The sequence below is a fragment of the Scylla paramamosain genome, chromosome 45 (genome assembly GCF_035594125.1).
Source record: "Scylla paramamosain isolate STU-SP2022 chromosome 45, ASM3559412v1, whole genome shotgun sequence".
Taxonomy (NCBI): domain Eukaryota; kingdom Metazoa; phylum Arthropoda; class Malacostraca; order Decapoda; family Portunidae; genus Scylla; species Scylla paramamosain.
In genome coordinates, this window is record NC_087195.1 from 944,187 (window position 1) to 963,177 (window position 18,991).

Sequence of the window (18,991 nt, forward strand, 5' to 3'; positions counted from 1 at the left end):
TTATGATTTTTAAATTGTTTTTTGGTTCCTGTTGAGAGAAATAAGTGGACTTTAAAAATGGTTTATGGTCCTGTTAAAAGTTGTTATTACAACACTTTTTGTGTTATTGTCTCTCTATTTGAGCTTGTAACTAACTTTTCATTGCTTGAAAAAATTGTTTGTATGTTTTAAAGTGTTTTATCTTGTTGTTGAGTCAAAATAGGTGGACTTTCCAGTGGTTTTTAATCGTATTTAAGTTCAACACTTGGTTTTTACACAATTTCGGTTTTATTTGTTTACTTCTTGTTCCAGGTCACTTTTGATTGTGTAAGATGATAGTTCAGATTTTTTAAAAATTTTTACGTTCCTAAAAATTCAAATGTTGTGGACTTTTCAATGATTTAAATGGTGCCGAATATTTCAACACTTTTTCCATATTTCATTTGGATATTTTTTAAATACTACTCAGGCTAGAGCTGTTTTAATATTGTGAATATTAGTTTAAGTATTTGTCAAGTCAGAATATATAAGGCATTCCAGCCTAGCTCCATTTTTTCGAGGGGTCAATTTCGAAATGAAATCCGTTACGGTACGTAAAATTGCCGTGACGTCACGGCCGCCATCATGGACCAGGGACCTTGATCGGCTCCGCTGTCTCCTCGGTAATATTTATCGTATTTTGCAGTGTTTTCCTGGTGTTTCCACGTCTTTCTAGACTCAGACGTGTAGATAAGACTAGAATGAGTAAGAAAATAAGAGAAAAAGAGGAGGAAAATGAAGGGAGAAGGAATAGAGGAGGTGGTAAGACAGGAAAATGCTAAGAAAACAATATTTAGGTTAATTTTCCCTGCTGCCCTGTCTGTCTTTGTAGTATTTGTCTTCCTTGACAGTGCTTTCAGTGTATTTGGTGTGTTTAGGGGGTGTTGGAGTGTGTCTGGAGGTGTTTATGGGGTGTTGGAGTGTGTGTTGATGGGATGTGGTGATGTTTGAGTCAATATTTAGCGTTCCTGGTGCGTTTTGGGGTGTCTTAGGCTTGTTTAGGAGTGCTTTAAGTGTGTTTTGGACTGTTTGCAATGTTTTGAGATGTTTCGAGTGTATTTTGGGATGTTATGGATGAGTTTGGGTGTGTTGTGTGGATACGGGTGAGTTGTGGCCGCGTTTGTGGGTATTTTTGGGTATTCTAGGTCAGTCTGGGTGTGTTTTGGGGTGTATTGAGTGTGTTTTGGGCCGTTTTCAGTGTTTTGGAATGTTTTAAGTGTGTTTTGGGATGTTATGGATGAGTTTGAGTGTGTTTTGGGTTGGTACGGTGTGTTTTGGATGCGTTTTAAGTCAATTTGGGTGAGTTTTGGAGTATTTTAAGTGTGTTTGGGCATATTTTGGTGCCTTTTCGATGTGTTTAGGATGTTTTTTGTGCGTTTAGGAATGTTCTGGATATGTTTAAGGTGTTTTAAGGTGTTTTAGTGTGGTTGGAGTTGCTTTTGAGGTGTTTTGGTTATGTTATAGGCATGTTGCAGATAAGTACTGGGTCTTTGAGGGTAGAAGTGGTGTGCTTGAGGTAAAATAAAAGGTTCTGGAGTGTTTAAGGGGGGACTGTGATAGTAGAAGCGTGTCAGGGGTGTTATAGCGTGTGTTGTGATGTATGAAGCTTCTAGATGCACGTGTGTGGGATGTCTGGGTCTTTACGAGGTGTTGTGGTGTTGAAGTCCTAGCAGGGGAAGGTACTGGAGGTTGTAGTGATGGGTAGAGGGTAAAAACAGAGGTACACTTTAGGTTAGGTAAGGTTAAGTGTTCATTGGTGTTGATTCAGTAATACGATCTTTTTTTCTTTTAAGATACAAATGTAGAGGGACGAAATAGGGAAGCAGGAAGACCACCACCACCACCACCACCATCACCACCAGCAGTGTGGAAGAAAGTTTAGGCAAGCGAAGAAAGTTGGAAAATTAATAATTAAACGCTTGCTGTCTTTTATTATCTTGAGTATAAAGTGGTTATATGACAATCTCTCTCTCTCTCTCTCTCTCTCTCTCTCTCTCTCTCTCTCTCTCTCTCTCTCTCTCTCTCTCTCTCTCTCTCTCTCTCTCTCTCTCTCTCAGCTTTGTATTAGTTACCCGTTGACAGAAGTGACAGCCGCGTTTTCTCTTGTCAGATGTAAACAAAGCGGTAGTTTCCTTCCAGCTGGTGATAAAACTCTTTCTCGCTCTTCCTCACTCTCCCACGTCACGGAAGCAGTGTGTGTGTGTGTGTGTGTGTGTGTGTGTGTGTGTGAAGAAGAAAACGTTATATTATATCTACGTGTTTAAAAGTTTCCTTCATTTAAGTCCAAAGAGGCTGGCTGGCTGATGCTAAGGAAGGAAGAAAGGGGTGGTGTTTAGGGGTCTGGGATGGAAAGCGAGTGATGTGTTTTGTAGCCTTCAGATAAAAAATATTAACAAAGTTTACACAGTGGGAAAATTTTGGTGGTGAGAGAGAAAATGACTAAAATATTACCTCAAATTTAACCAAACGTGGTGGAGCTTCACACTCCTCAGCTGACCCTAATCAAACCAAGCCTAACCCAAAGAAGCCTACCCTAACTTGTGTCTGGTGCTTCCTCCTCCCCAAGACTGGCTATCTCGTGTCTTAATCCCAAGCTGGCCTAACCAAACTTTACCTAACCTAACCTAAGCAATTCTAACCTAGCCAAACCTTACCTAAGCAAGCCTAACCTAGCCAAGCCTTACCTAACCTAACCTAACCTAACCTAACCTAACCTAGCCAAACCTTACCTAAGCAAGCCTAACCTAGCCAAGCCTTACCTAACCTAACCTAACCTCACCTAACCTAACCTTAAGAAACCTAGCCAAACCTAACATAACCTAGCCTAACCAAACCTAACCTAACCTACATCCTCTTCCCACTGCCCCACTTAACCAAACCTAATGTAACTTTCAGAGCAACGGCAACCCTCCGATCCGGCAAGCAAGTTGGCGGCAGCGATGGTGGTGGCGGCGGCAGTGGTGGTGAGGTGGACGGCAGGGACAGAGGGGCAGTACAGGCTGCGGACATCAAGGAGAAGGTGAGCAGGGTGTTGTGTTGGTGTGTGTTGGTGTGTGTTGCTAAGCTGAGATGCAATATTTGTCACTCAACACTCGTGCAACACTGCCTCCATGCACAAGTGTGTCGGGAAAATGATTTAAAGTCGTAAAAATGTTCTTGTTTTACTTTATTTATTTATTTATTTATTTTGTTTTATTTTTTGTATATATAGGAGGGACACTGGTCAAAGGGAACTAAGTACAATAAGAAAAAAAATACTGAGAAAAAATAAAAGATAAAAAAGACCTCACTTAACCTAACCTAACCTAACATAAGCTAACTTAACCTAACATAACTTAGCCTAACCTCTTTTAACCTAACATAACTTAACCTAACTTAACATAACCTAACCTAACCTAACTTAACCTAACCTCTTTTAACCTAACCTCTTTTAACCTAACCTAACCTAACTTAACTTAACCTAACCTAACTTAACCTAACCTCACTTAACCTCACTTAACCTAACCTAACGTAACTTAACCTAACCTAACCTAACCTCACTTAACCTAACCTAACCTAACCTCACTTAACCTAACGTAACCTAACCTAACCTAACACCCACAGAGGAACGCACGGACAAGCAAGGTGTTATTCGGCAGTCTGATCCTGGACCTGCTCGGCTTGAAGGTGGTGCTGCCTGTGTCTCCTGCTCTCCTCGACTGTTACTCCAAGCACAACACCAGCGGCTTGTATTCCTCTCAGCTCTCCTGTGTGACTTATTACCAGCATATCATCGGTTTCGCTGCGAGGTTCCATTCTGTCTTGTTTGGTAATTAAGTGGGTTTGTTGTGTTTTGTATTGGTTTATATATTTTTAGCTTGTTTTTATTATTATTTTTTCAATTTTTTTATCCTATTATCTATTTATTTATTTTTTGTTTGTTTGTTTGTTTACAGGGTGTGTGTGTGTTTGTTTGTGTTCCTGCTGTTCAATATTGCAGCTTGTTTTCTTTATTATTGTTATTTTGTGTTTTATTCTATTTCAGTGTTCTGAGGGAGTCTTCAGGTGTTTTTGGGGTGTTTTGGGGTGTTTTTGGAGTGTTTTGGGGTGTTTTTGGTGTGTTGTGAAGTGTTTTGATGTGTTTTGGGGTGGTTAAGGGGTGTTTTGAAGTGTTTTGTGGTGTTGTGGAGGTGTTTTGGGATTTTTGGTGTGTTTTAAAGTGTTTTGGGATGTTTTTGGAATGTTTTGATGTGTTTTGAGATGTTTAGGAGTATTTTTGGAGTATTTTGGTGTGTTTTTGGAGTGTTTTGGGATGTGTTTGTAGTGTTTTGGGGTGTTTTGGGGTATTTTGAAGGTGTTTTGGTGTGTTTTTGGAGTGTTTTGGGGTATTTTGGGATGTTTTGGTGTGTTTTGGGTTATTTTGAGAGTGTTTTGGTGTGTTTTTGGAGTGTTTCTGGGTGTTTTGGAGTATTTTGAGGGTGTTTAAAGGTGTTGTGGTAGTTTAAAATATATTGTTAGTTTACTTTTTTTTAACTTTTTATTTTCTTATGCATTATTTTATTTCTTATTTATATTGTGGTGTGTTGTCGGTGTGTCCTAACCTAACCTAACCAGCCTACCCTCTCCTAACCTCCCCTCAACCCACAGGCACTGATTGGCGTGACATTCAGCATAGGCTTCACCGTCGGGCACACTGTGGGGGCTGCGTTCTCCCGCTGGGGAAGTACTGGGTGGTTCGCGGCCTCGGCTGTCTACGCACGCACTCTCACTGTGGCTAACATAATATTCTTTGCTGTCTTCTTCCAGGAATCGCTGCCTGAGGTGTGTGTGTGTGTGTGTGTGTCTCATTTTTTTTTTTTTTATGTATATTTTTTTTGTTTTTGTATAATTTTTGCTTATTTTTTTTTTCCTTTCATTTTTTCTTTCTTTGCTTATTTTGTAATTTGTTTGTATTTCCTTGTGTCTCTGAATGTTGTTAAAGAGAGGTGCATTGTGAGTAAAGCATCATTTTCTCTTTCCTTTCCTCATTTCTTTACTTTTCCCTCTTATTCCTTCCTTTCTGTCATCATTACAAACCCTTTCTATTCATTACAAACCCTTTCTCTCATTTTCCTTACCATAAACCATCAAAACATCTTAACAATCTCATTTAAATCACTTTTCTTTTCATTATCATCTGTTTGTTTACATTCTCTTGCTTTCTTTCACTTATTAATTCATTACACTCCTGTTTGTGTGTTTAGGAATGTTTTGAGATATTTTGGGGTGTTTTGGAGGTGGTTTGGGGTGTTTTTTCAAGTGTTTTGAGGTAAATTGTCTGTTTTTGGGTATATTTGTCTGTTTTTTGGGTATTATTGGGGTTTTGGAGGTGTTTTTGGGTGTGTTTTTGCAAGTGTTTTGAGGTAAATTGTCTTTTTTGGGTATTTTTTTGGTTTTGGAGATGTTTTGTGGGTGTTTTTGCAAGTGTTTTGAGGTAAATTGTCTTTTTTGGGTATTATTGGGGTTTTGGAGGTGTTTTTTCAAGTGTTTTGAGGTAAATTGTCTTTTTTTGGGTATTATTGGGGTTTTGGAGGTGTTTTGGGGGTGTTTTTTCAAGTGTTTTGAGGTAAATTGTCTGTTTTTGGGTGTTTAATGGTGTTTTGGGAGTGTTTTGCAAGTTTTTGAGGTAAATAGTGTGTTTTGGTGTGTTTAATGGTGTTTTGAGAGTGTTTTGCAAGTGTTTTGAGGTAAATAGTGTGTTTTGGGGTGTTTAATTTTGTTTTGGGAGTGTTTTGCAAGTGTTTTGAGGTAAATAGTTTGTTTTGGGGTGTTTAATGGTGTCTTGGTGGTGTTTCAGGGTTATATAGGGGTGTTTGGGGGTGATCTAGGGTAAGTAGTGTTATCAAGGCTGTAGTGGAAGTTACTGTGGGTTCTCAAAGGGTGTTTCCATGGTGATTCACTTGTATTTTATCCCTTGTACAGTAAAACTCCCTTTCCCTGAGTTGGCAACACTGTTTGTTTACGTTCGCTGTTGTCTCGTCGTGTGTGAGTCAGATTTGTGTCTTGTTCTTCCACCGCAGGGCAGAAGGAGGAGGGACATCGGTGCCAGTTTGACCGAGGCTTGGGAGGTGATCAATCCTAGGGCTCTGTTCTCCGTCAGCTGTGTCAAGGGCCTGGGCAGAGAAGGTGTGTGTGTGTGTGTTTGTATGTTCAGTATTGTGTGTTTGTTCGTGTTTGTAGTATTGTGTGTGTGTGTGTGTGTGTGTGTGTGTGTACTAGCAAATATTCCCTTATGTTTACTCCTGAAACACACACACACACACACACACACACACACACACACACACACACACACACACACACACACACACACACACACACACACCACCTCCCGTTCCTCCTCCTCCTCCTCTCCCTTCATTCATACACACACACACACACACACACACACACACACACACACACACACACACACACACACACACACATACACTACCTCCCGTTCCTCCTCTTCCTCCTCTCCCTTCATTCATAAACATCTGTCTTTCTCTCTCTCTGTAGAACGCATGAAATTAATACAACTTAGCCGAGTTTACTTCCTCTACCTGTTCCTGTATTCCAGCCTGGAGTTAACGCTGATCTTCGCGACCCACCACAAGCATAGTTACGACTCGTTGGCGCAGGACCGCAAGTTTTCCTTCCTGGGCCTGGTCATGGCAATTACACAGAGAGGGTTTATGCGAAGTGTTAAGACTGGAACTGAAAAAGCAACTGCCAATTAGGTATGGTGTGTTCTGGGGTTTGTGTGTGTGTGTGTGTGTTGGAGAGGGTTTGTGTGTGTGTGTGGCCGGGAATGGGTTGCCTGTGTGTGTGTTTTCAAGGGTGTTTTCATGGTTCGAGTTTAACAGGGTGTAGTGGAAGTTACTGAGGTTTTCAAGGGTGTTTTTCATGGTTCTTGTTTAACAGGGTGTAGTGGAAGTTACTGGGGTTTTCAAGGGTGTTTTCATGGTTTTTGTTTAACAGGGTGTAGTGGAAGTTACTGGGGTTTTCAAGGGTGTTTTCATGGTTCTAGTCTAACAGGCTGTAGTGCAAGTTACTGGGGTTTTCAAGGATGTTTTCATGGTTCTAGTTTAATGGGCTGTAGTGGAAGTTACTGAGGTTTACAAAGTATATTTTCAAATCTATATTTTTACTGTGTAGAATTACAATATAAAACAACAGGATTTATCAGTAACAGTTTAAGTAACAATTAGTTTAAGATCATATTATTTTCTTTTCCTTGCATTTAATCATTGTATGCCTGTATCTAATTCATGTTGGTTTCACAGGCACACACCTACATTGTGATGCAGCTCCTTGGAGGTGGAGAGCTGGCTGCCTCAGAGGATCAGGAAACACGAGAGGTTCACAGAGGCTCGCCTCGGGCTTCGGTCGTCGTGAGGAACCTGGTGTCAGCAGTTCACTACATGCACAGGAAAAGCATCAGTGTTCACGGAGACCTAAAGCCAGACAGGGGTGAAAAGGGTTGGTGTTGAGGATAGACAGAAAAGAAAAGAAAAGAAAGGAAAGGTAAAAAAAGGAAGTTTTTTTGCATTGATTTTCCATCTGCTTATTTTAAAGAATTTATTGCACGGAATATTATTGATCTCCATCATTTGTATGGCCTTTATAATAAAAAGTATGAATTTATTCCATTCAGATATTATCCTTCTCCGAGGCCATTCTAATCTAAACATCTTTTCACGGAATCTCTTGTTCAAGGATTCTTCTGAAGATTCAGTTATTAAGATTGTGGATTTTGGGTTTGCACATTTGATGCCTGACAAGGAAAAGGATGGCAGCACGAAGACACCGTGCTTCACTGTTCACTATGCAGCGCCAGAAGTGTTGCTGCAAGCTGTGCAGAAGGGAGCAAATGGTACCGCTTGAACATTCATGCACTGGTTGGGTATCTTGTGTGTAATTTTATGATGAAAGGTTTTTAATGCAGGGACGGACAGTTGTTTATAGGCATTTTTACATTATTTTTAGTGTACAACCATCCAAAAGGCATTTAGCTCAGTGTTACTGCAACAACCACACAGTACTGAATGTAGGGTTTCCTGTTTCATTAGAGATTTCTCTGCAGTGGTGTTTTCAATACAAGGAGTGTTTTCTATAGTTATTTTCTTTATTTTGAGGGCTTGCTATAATATCCTGCACAACTCTAAAAATACATCAAATTAACCTCCCACCAAAGCACAATACAGACACTTCCATTGGCTGTAACATTACTGCTAATACTGCAACATTCTTCCTGAGGGGAACCACACACATTAACAATAACACGTGTTACAAAAAACTACACCAAACATATTAAGCTCAACATTTTTGTATAATAATTTTTAGAAACATGAATGACCAAAAATGGTTCTAGGATAAAAGAGGAATAAAAATGACAGAACACTACAGCATAACAGTACAAATGGCAGGTGTGTCTCTTTTCTCTTATTCCTTATTTGCAAGGATTAAAGCTGTTACCTTAGAGATCACAAGAAGTGGGACGGTACAGTTCGCTAAGCTGCCGGTACACGTAGGATGGTGCAGTACCTCGACTGAAATAAAAGAGATTTAAATGGTCAGCAGCCATTATTTAAAGCTAAGTGAGTAGATGTGCAAGATAAACAGGGTACAGTAAAATCCCTCTTATCCGGCATCAACGGGACCGCCGACGTGCCGGATACTTGAATAGAAGTGAAATTATGTCCACAACGACCACCCTACACTCACGCATCTTACCACAACAATGATCAGCTAATCTGATCAGCTGCTTAAGTGTAAGCACAACACACTTCCTTTTTTCTACAACTTTAGGCGTGATGAAGGCGTCAGGCGATAAACAGTGCACACGCGGGACTGAGTCACTGAGTAAACACAGTGCAGTGGGCTGCGGGTGGCGCGAAGCAGTGCGCTGTGGTGGCAAGGGGACGGAGTATGCCTCGCGTGGGAATTTTAATTGATTTTCTGAGTACACGTTGATTTTTTATTGATTTTAAGGCTCGGGGAAAAATGTGCCGGATACTTGAAGCTGCCGGATGAGAGGGATTTTACTGTATAATAAATTGAGTAAGTTGTTTATCTCACTCATAAGTAAAACATAAAGGCCTTTCATTTGATGCATTTAGGATCAGAAGTTTTACTGGGAGATGAAGTACAGTGCTAAATAACAGTTTGTGCATAAAGCTGACAAATACTGATGTCTCCTGAGGTCAGCCCAGGCCCAACAAGGAAAGCAAATGAAAAAATTAAATGAACCCCCAACATCACACCTTGAAAGGACCACACAGTCATATGAACAACACAAACTCACTTGTTAGTTATCAAACTGGTGACATTTTCTGGAGGAACGTAATCTAGCTGAGTCAGCGCAGTATTTACAGACGGCCAAAACTTTGTTCTCTCTGGGATAATAGAAGTGGTGGTTTGGTGGCTTATTTCTTCACAGCCCATCAAGCTAAATTTGTATGTGGGAGTGCACACATACAGCTGAAAATGAAGATTTGTGTCAATAAGCAAAATGCACAATTCATGCCATGATTTTCAATATTATATAGGTACTGATCTGATAGTATCTAGCTCCACATGAGACAACAACAGGTTGAGGTTTGAGAAAGGACCATCCAACACTCAACACGAGGAATGTATATCCACCTACATGAAATAAACATGTGGAAAAGGAATGTATCAAAAACTGGAATCAAGAATTTCTGTGAGAATAAAATGGTATGTACTTTTGTGATACCTTCCCTGTTCAATTTGCAACAGTAAATATGTTTCAAATACTGCCCCACTGAAAGAGGTATCAGGATAATGACTAACAAATAAAACTTACTGGAACAGAATAAAACTTTGGTGGTGAGGCAAGAGAGGCTGCACCAACAAAGGTCTCAATGCCTCCGTTGGTCACCACCGTCTCGGTGCCAACGATGACCTTTGATGACCTTGTTGACACGTGACATGATGGGGAACACTGCAGAGTCTTGAATTAATGTTGTCTCAATTCCAGCAGTACATAAAGCTTTTGCCACTGGGTGACCCTGCACAAGTAAAAGATGTATTGAGAACATAAGAACATAATAAAATAAAGGAAGCTGCAAGAAGCCATCACCCCTACATGTGGCAGTCCCTGTGTTACGTATTGTGCACATCAGACACGATGACGTGAAAGAGACGCATAAAACACCTTACATCATATTTAGGGGCACGTTCGGCAACAATAACGTGGAATTTCCTTTGTGTGGCTGCCTTGGTCAGGAAGGCCAAGACCAGTGGACACATTGCACACGTCACAATGACCTCATCATTGTGAATCTTGCTTACACCTTGGGCAGCTATCAATTCTTGGCTGAAATAAAAGGAATCAATATAATACTGGTAACAAACAATGTCAATGTCCCAAATGTCAGTGTAATCTTTACTCTACCTTTGTTCAACCTCAGCTTTCTGTTCACCAATGGCCTCAAGTACTCTGTCCTGCAGCTCTGGAATAACCTCCGTGCATTTTGGGAGATCTCCACATGCAGGGTGAGTCTACTAGCATGGACTGTGAGAGGCTTGGGTACTCCACACCTTGCTTCTCTCCACGTGGTGTGTTGTGTTCGTCAATTACTATCTGCGTGAAGAAGAAAAATAACTTAAATAAATAAATGAGATACACACACACACACACACACGAGGGCAGACAGGCAAAATACGGAGAGAGAGAGAGAGAGAGAGAGAGAGAGAGGCTGTACTTAAGTAATTATATCTTTCCATACCACACACACACACACACACACGCACACGAACGTTTCCCTAAGGGCGTTACATCACTGTGGAAAAATAACTTAAATAAATAAATGAGATACACACACACACACACACACACACGAGGGCAGACAAGCAAAATACGTAGAGAGAGAGAGAGAGAGAGAGAGAGAGAGAGAGAGAGAGAGAGAGAGAGAGAGAGAGAGAGAGAGGCTGTACTTAAGCAATTATATCTTTCCATACCACACACACACACGCACACGAACGTTTCCCTAAGGGCTCTCCTTGACACACAGAGAAAGGCTGGTAATTCTCTGTTGATCATTAGCTACAGTATGGAAGCCTCTGTTATACTTGGATATCTCTGTGAAGTATTGTTGTTTTTTAACGTCAAATGGTAAATACTTAATAATGATAAGCTGAGATATAACACAGTATTAAGCCAAGCCTTCAATTCACACAAGCTTTTCAATGATTTCACATTACGCCACACAAGGGACGAGACATTGCATTGCAAGCGCCGCCAGGACCAGTTTGAATTTGGCGCTTCAATCAGTAACATCTAGATACTTTGACAATTACAGTTATAATGGCCTGAGATTTATTTTTACACGCTTATAATTCTTTATATTTAATTTTCTATTAGTTTAGTATAATATAAAAGAAGTTGGTGCTTGTTATTGAAAGCTAAAAGTGTCTTGTGGATAGGTTTGCTTGCGTACTGTGCGGAGCAGGCTGGGACTGACTACACAACCAGACGTCAGACACAAGGCACTAGGTTAAAAGGGTGCCATAAACTGGTGCTTTATTTAACGTATTTTGGCAGAACAAGACAGTGACAGGGGCCGTGGTGGGTGCCTGCGTGTGCTGGTGCAAGCTTGGTGCCTGCCGGGAGGTGCCTGCAGTGCCACAAGGGATAATATTGGTAAGAAACCGGCCCACCACTTGTCCAGCCAGCTAATTTGCACAGTGTGATGTAACAGGCGGTAACTGTGATAGTGTTGTTACGTGTCACCCACAACAACAACACAGGGCTGTCAGGTCAGTGGTTAACCTTACTGTTTATTGTTGAGCCTCGTATTTCATGTTTTTGCACCTGGTTAGGAATATATTGACGTGACCCAGCATTCCACGGTGCCACAAGCGCTCCAAGCCTCCACCACAAAACTCTTACTAATTAACCATGACAGGAATTATAAAAACGTCAAAAAAATACACTTATCTAATGTTATCAGCTGAGGTGGAGGCAGCCTTCCCCATTTGTCCGCCAATATCTGCTTCATTTGTCACTTATTGTAAGCCTAACACGTCACTAAGTGGAGCCACATAACTAGGCTTTCATATCCGCTAGCTAGATATATCTGCCATTGCCTCATTTAGTTACGATGGAAGAATAACAGGCAAAATAGCGGCCGTTCTCTCCACTGACAAGGGCCGCCATGATGCCTGGCTACCTCTGCCAACCTGCTTCAACCTGTGGGTTCCAATATTTTTTTATTTTTTTCTTAACTTCTTTATTCTGCTGGTATAGCATGTTTTTTATGGTTTATAAAAATAATTATTTGCTTTAGAAGTATTTTCGTGGCTTGTGTTGAGTTGTGTTGAATTTTGTGTTGCTTGCCGAAAATGCGGGGTGTTTTTTTAGCAGTATTTTGACAAACTTGATTTTTTATTTCACGTTCTAACTACGTCTTTTGTATTTCTAAAAATTGCTTATGATTTTTAAATTGTTTTTTGGTTCCTGTTGAGAGAAATAAGTGGACTTTAAAAATGGTTTATGGTCCTGTTAAAAGTTGTTATTACAACACTTTTTGTGTTATTGTCTCTCTATTTGAGCTTGTAACTAACTTTTCATTGCTTGAAAAAATAGTTTGTATGTTTTAAAGTGTTTTATCTTGTTGTTGAGTCAAAATAGGTTGACTTTTCAGTGGTTTTTAATCGTATTTAGGTTCAACACTTGGTTTTTACACAATTTCGGTTTTATTTGTTTACTTCTTGTTCCAGGTCACTTTTGATTGTGTAAGATGATAGTTCAGATTTTTTAAAAATTTTTACGTTCCTAAAAATTCAAATGTTGTGGACTTTTCAATGATTTAAATGGTGCCGAATATTTCAACACTTTTTCCATATTTCATTTGGATATTTTTTAAATACTACTCAGGCTAGAGCTGTTTTAATATTGTGAATATTAGTTTAAGTATTTGTCAAGTCAGAATATATAAGGCATTCCAGCCTAGCTCCATTTTTTCGAGGGGTCAATTTCGAAATGAAATCCGTTACGGTACGTAAAATTGCCGTGACGTCACGGCCGCCATCATGGACTAGGGACCTTGATCGGCTCCGCTGTCTCCTCGGTAATATTTATCGTATTTTGCAGTGTTTTCCTTGTGTTTCCACGTCTTTCTAGACTCAGAGGTGTAGATAAGACTAGAATGAGTAAGAAAATAAGAGAAAAAGAGGAGGAAAATGAAGGGAGAAGGAATAGAGGAGGTGGTAAGACAGGAAAATGCTAAGAAAACAATATTTAGGTTAATTTTCCCTGCTGCCCTGTCTGTCTTTGTAGTATTTGTCTTCCTTGACAGTGCTTTCAGTGTATTTGGTGTGTTTAGGGGATGTTGGAGTGTGTCTGGAGGTGTTTATGGGGTGTTGGAGTGTGTGTTGATGGGATGTGGTGATGTTTGAGTCAATATTTAGCGTTCCTGGTGCGTTTTGGGGTGTCTTAGGCTTGTTTAGGAGTGCTTTAAGTGTGTTTTGGACTGTTTGCAATGTTTTGAGATGTTTCGAGTGTATTTTGGGATGTTATGGATGAGTTTGGGTGTGTTTTGTGTGGATACGGGTGAGTTGTGGCCGCGTTTGTGGGTATTTTTGGGTATTCTAGGTCAGTCTGGGTGTGTTTTGGGGTGTATTAAGTGTGTTTTGGGCCGTTTTCAGTGTTTTGGAATGTTTTAAGTGTGTTTTGGGATGTTATGGATGAGTTTGAGTGTGTTTTGGGTTGGTACGGTGTGTTTTGGATGCGTTTTAAGTCAATTTGGGTGAGTTTTGGAGTATTTTAAGTGTGTTTGGGCATATTTTGGTGCCTTTTCGATGTGTTTAGGATGTTTTTTGTGCGTTTAGGAATGTTCTGGATATGTTTAAGGTGTTTCAAGGTGTTTTAGTGTGATTGCAGTTGCTTTTGAGGTGTTTTGGTTATGTTATAGGCATGTTGCAGGTAAGAATTTGGTCTTTGAGGGTAGAAGTGGTGTGCTTGAGGTAAAATAAAAGGTTCTGGAGTGTTTAAGGGGCGACTGTGATAGTAGAAGCGTGTCAGGGGTGTTATAGCGTGTGTTGTGATGTATGAAGCTTCTAGATGCACGTGTGTGGGATGTCTGGGTCTGTACGAGGTGTTGTGGTGTTGGAGTCCTAGCAGGGGAAGGTACTGGAGGTTGTAGTGATGGGTAGAGGGTAAAAACAGAGGTACACTTTAGGTTAGGTAAGGTTAAGTGTTCATTGGTGTTGATTCAGTAATACGATCTTTTTTTCTTTTAAGATACAAATGTAGAGGGACGAAATAGGGAAGCAGGAAGACCACCACCACCACCACCATCACCACCAGCAGTGTGGAAGAAAGTTTAGGCAAGCGAAGAAAGTTGGAAAATTAATAATTAAACGCTTGCTGTCTTTTATTATCTTGAGTATAAAATGGTTATATGACAATCTCTCTCTCTCTCTCTCTCTCTCTCTCTCTCTCTCTCTCTCTCTCTCTCTCTCTCTCTCTCTCTCTCTCTCTCTCTCTCTCTCTCTCTCTCTCTCTCTCTCTCTCTCTCTCTCAGCTTTGGATTAGTAACCCCGGTGACAGAAGTGACACCCACGTTTTCTCTTTTCAGATGTAAACAAAGCGGTGGTTTCCTTCCAGCTTATTCTCGCTCTCCCATGTCACGGAAGCAGTGATAAGCACACGAGGAGGAAGTGAGAGGATATATATATAGTGTGTGTGTGTGTGTGTGTGTGTGTGTGTGTAAAGAAGAAAATGTTATATATACGTGTTTAAAAGTTTCCTACATTTAAGTCAAAAGAGGCTGGCTGGCTGGCTGATGCTACTGCTGTTGTGGATTTAATTGCGCGTCTATGTTCCCTTGTGCTGTGAGGGAACGTGTGTGTGTGTGTGTGTGTGTGTGTGTGAAGGAAGAAAGGGGTGGTGTTTAGGGGTCTGGGATGAGAAAACGAGTGATTTTGTTTTGTAGCCTTCAGAAAGAAAAATATTAAAGTTTTTACAGTGGGAAAATTTTGGTGGTGAGGGAGAATATGACTAAAATATTACCTCAAATTTAACCTAACGTGGTGGAGCTTCACACTCCTCAGCTGCCCCTAAGCAAACCAAGCCTAACCCAAAGAAGCCTACCCTAACTTGTGTCTGGTGCTTCCTCCTCCCCAAGACTGGCTGTCTCGTGTCTTAATCCCAAGTTAGCCTAACCAAACTTTACCTAACGTAACCTAAGCAATTATAACCTAGCCAAACCTTACCTAAGCAAGCCTAACCTAGCCAAGCCTAACCTCACCTCACCTAACCTAAAGAAGCCTAGCCAAACCTAACCTAACCTAGCTTAACCTAACCTAACCTCACCTAACTTAACAAAGCATAACCAAACCTAACCTAACCTACATCCTCTTCCTACAGCCCCACTCAACCAAACCTAACCTAACGTAACTTTCAGAGCAATGGCAACCCTCCGATCCGGCAAGCAAGTTGGCGGCAGCGATGGCGGTGGCGGTGGCAGTGGTGGTGAGGTGGACGGCAGGGACAGAGGGGCAGTACAGGCTGCGGACATCAAGGAGAAGGTGAGCAGGGTGTTGTGTTGGTGTGTGTTGCTAAGCTGAGATGTAAAGTGTTTAGTTGTCAACACGCTGCAATATTTGTCACTCAACACTCGTGCAACACTGCCTCCATGCACAAGTGTGTCGGGAAAATGATTTAAAGTCATAAAAAATGTTCTTGTTTTACTATATTTATTTATTTATTTATTTTTTTTTTTTTTTTATACATATAGGAGGGACACTGGTCAAAGGCAACAAAATACTATAAGAAAAAGATACTCAGAAAAAATAAAAGATAAAAAAGACTTCACTTAACCTAACATAACTTAACCTAACCTAACCTAACATATGCTAACTTAACCTAACCTAACCTAACCTAACCTAACCTCTTTTAACCTAACGTAACCTAACCTAACCTAACCTAACATATGCTAACTTAACCTAACCTAACCTAACTTAACTTAACCTAACCTAACCTCTTTTAACCTAACGTAACCTAACCTAACTTAACCTAACCTAACCTAACTTAACCTAACCTAACTTAACCTAACTTAACCTAACCTATACCTGTTCTTTTATTCACTTACCTTCATCTTTTGCTTACCAGTCTGTAAATGAGAAACAGGAATGGAGGTAGAAATACCATCGTTTCATATTTTCCTTTTAAAGATGATTACCTTGAAGTCATGTTGTGTCTTTAGTAGTGGTTGTGACCTAATGACCAAGTGGTTTATATTGATGCAACTTTTAGATACATTTAGAAAGAAAAAAAATTGATGTGGTTTGGTTGTAATAAGTGGTAATTCCTTTTTTTCCTGACAGAAATTGAATTGGGATGCCTTGCTCAAAAGAAAGTACCTGCTCCCTTTGTACCAAGAATCAGTTCTGAGTTAGATGTTAGTAATTTTTCTGAAGAGTTCACTGCAATGATACCACAGGATTCTCCAGCAATCGTTCCTCCAGATGTTGAGAAAATGTTCAATGTAAGTACCCAAATAAGACTTAATTGTATATGTATGTGTATATGTATGAATGTATGTATGTATGTATGTATTTATATGAGTGTGTGTACTCTTCCAAAGATAGTATTGTTACATTATTATTTCAGGGCTACTCCTACGTTGCTCCATCAATTCTCTTCACTGACAATGTCATCAGCGACAGCAGCAGCCTTTTCAAGATGTCACCAGACAGAAGACCTTCCACAACCAACCTATTATTGGCTTGTAGCTTTAAGGTTAGTACTCAGTTTCTATTCTGCTGTTGCTGATTTACTTGCTAATTTTGATTCTTCACTATTAACTCTTTGACTGCTGTTTGCTACATCTTTCCTTAACCATTAATCACTCTAAGACATTTTTACTTGTTCCACAGCCATCTCTAATCTTTAAACTGGGTACAAATTGCAAAATCCATTCTTTTTAATCCCCTTCTTTCAAGTAGATGATTATAAAGATTTCATGCATTACTTCTGGTGGTGCTGCAAATTGTTTTGTATCAGTGAAAGCATTAAAACATACTTGAATTTTTGGTGAATTGTCTCAGCGTGATTTTGACAGTAAAGGTAAATTGTCATAGTAGTAGCAGTAGTAATAATATAAGTATGCATGGCTGATGTCTTCCCCTGTGAGGGATAGACTCATTGTAATAACAGATATATAGTTTAGGAGTTTCCCAGTTTCCTCATCTTATTATTAGTTTTAGTTATGTGTGAATTATATTTGTGTCTAGTTGTATGCATACTTTCTCATTTAATTATTAAAGTACTTGTGATGAAAAAAAATGTATGAAATAACTCATAGACATGTATTTTTTTCAGGACTCACCATTTTTCCAAAAATACGAACTGAATCTCCGAGATAATATACTCGGAGACGGCAGCTTCAGTGTCTGTCGGGAATGTGTACAAAAGTCCAGCGGGCAACAACACTTTCCTGTGGAGATAGTGTCAAGAAGACTAGACTGCCAACAAGAAATCAATTTACTCTGGGCTTGCCAAGGACATTCCAACATTGTCAACAACCTCCATGAAGTTTTCCATGATGAGGTAAGCATCTATTCATGATTCTCAACATTGGAAGCTGAATAATGAAAGTTGAAAATGTCTTCCATATATGCCTTTGTTTTGTGGAGTTTGTTTACTGAGCACTATGTAATACCTACCACTCTCAGTTATGGATAAACACTTGCACTAGAGTGATTCCTGCTTGAATACACTAATTTCATCAGACCACTCTTCTTCTTCCTCTACTATCTTTTAACAGTCATTGACATTCTCTCCATCTACCTATCTCTGTGTTGCCTCACTCTCTGTGGGAGCATCCCCTGAGGAGGTGGCCACACCAGAAGAACCTCCATCCTCCTTATCTAGACCTTTCCTTGTTGCTTGTTCAACTGCATGATGTCTTTAACACACACTTCTCTACCCCATCCAAGTACTACCATCCAAGTAGCTTTCCTCACCTATCACTACTTTCAACTTCACTCACTCTTTCTTTTGGATATGTCATTGATATTAAATCATTTTGACACAAAATGATTTAAGTAACAATTAGTTTAAGATCATATTATTTTCTTTTCCTTGCATTTAATCATTGTATGCCTGTATCTAATTCATGTTGGTTTCACAGGCACACACCTACATTGTGATGCAGCTCCTTGGAGGTGGAGAGCTGGCTGCCTCAGAGGATCAGGAAACACGAGAGGTTCACAGAGGCTCGCCTCGGGCTTCGGTCGTCGTGAGGAACCTGGTGTCAGCAGTTCACTACGTGCACAGGAAAAGCATCAGTGTTCACGGAGACCTAAAGCCAGACAGGGGTGAAAAGGGTTGGTGTTGAGGATAGACAGAAAAGAAAAGAAAAGAAAGGAAAGGTAAAAAAAGGAAGTTTTTTTGCATTGATTTTCCATCTGCTTATTTGAAAGAATTTATTGCACGGAATATTATTGATCTCCATCATTTGTATGGCCTTTATAATAAAAAGTATGAATTTATTCCATTCAGATATTATCCTTCTCCGAGGCCATTCTAATCTAAACATCTTTTCACGGAATCTCTTGTTCAAGGATTCTTCTGAAGATTCAGTTATTAAGATTGTGGATTTTGGGTTTGCACATTTGATGCCTGACAAGGAAAAGGATGGCAGCACGAAGACACCGTGCTTCACTGTTCACTATGCAGCGCCAGAAGTGTTGCTGCAAGCTGTGCAGAAGGGAGCAAATGATACCGCTTGAACATTCATGCACTGGTTGAGTATCTTGTGTGTAATTTTATGATGAAAGGTTTTTAATGCAGGGACGGACAGTTGTTTATAGGCATTTTTACATTATTTTTAGTGTACAACCATCCAAAAGGCATTTAGCTCAGTGTTACTGCAACAACCACACAGTACTGAATGTAGGGTTTCCTGTTTCATTAGAGATTTCTCTGCAGTGGTGTTTT

General features: G+C 40.0%; 1 protein-coding gene and 2 long non-coding RNA genes across 5 annotated transcripts; 2 read left to right on the forward strand and 1 right to left on the reverse strand.

Moving 5' to 3' along the window:
* The first annotated feature begins 572 nt into the window (after nucleotides 1-572).
* LOC135094436 (uncharacterized) lies at nucleotides 573-7,665 on the forward strand. Of its 2 annotated transcripts, XR_010263809.1 has the most exons (5): nucleotides 2,016-3,037; nucleotides 3,622-4,818; nucleotides 6,057-6,162; nucleotides 6,599-6,758; nucleotides 7,305-7,665. It is a non-coding gene; the product is annotated as an uncharacterized LOC135094436 (long non-coding RNA). The 2 variants fall into 2 exon arrangements; XR_010263808.1 differs by having other exon boundaries at nucleotides 573-3,037; nucleotides 6,057-6,758.
* A 1,670-nt stretch (nucleotides 7,666-9,335) lies between these two features.
* LOC135094443 (uncharacterized) lies at nucleotides 9,336-10,627 on the reverse strand. Its single transcript, XR_010263815.1, has 3 exons — nucleotides 10,439-10,627; nucleotides 9,848-10,360; nucleotides 9,336-9,501 (listed from the first exon to the last, which is right to left on the reverse strand). It is a non-coding gene; the product is annotated as an uncharacterized LOC135094443 (long non-coding RNA).
* Nucleotides 10,628-11,523: 896 nt separating this feature from the next.
* Nucleotides 11,524-18,543, forward strand: LOC135094428 (ribosomal protein S6 kinase alpha-5-like). 2 transcript variants are annotated; one of them, XM_063994529.1, is made up of 8 exons: nucleotides 11,524-11,686; nucleotides 14,288-14,373; nucleotides 14,625-14,706; nucleotides 15,453-15,576; nucleotides 16,375-16,535; nucleotides 16,661-16,789; nucleotides 17,372-17,599; nucleotides 18,183-18,543. In XM_063994529.1, the coding sequence occupies exons 5-8, from the start codon at nucleotides 16,479-16,481 to the stop codon at nucleotides 18,387-18,389; spliced, it is 621 nt and encodes a 206-aa protein (XP_063850599.1). In that variant the 5' UTR covers nucleotides 11,524-11,686; nucleotides 14,288-14,373; nucleotides 14,625-14,706; nucleotides 15,453-15,576; nucleotides 16,375-16,478; the 3' UTR covers nucleotides 18,390-18,543. The 2 variants fall into 2 exon arrangements, with proteins under 2 accessions (XP_063850599.1, XP_063850600.1); XM_063994530.1 differs by lacking the exons at nucleotides 14,288-14,373; nucleotides 14,625-14,706; nucleotides 15,453-15,576.
* Nucleotides 18,544-18,991: the final 448 nt, after the last annotated feature.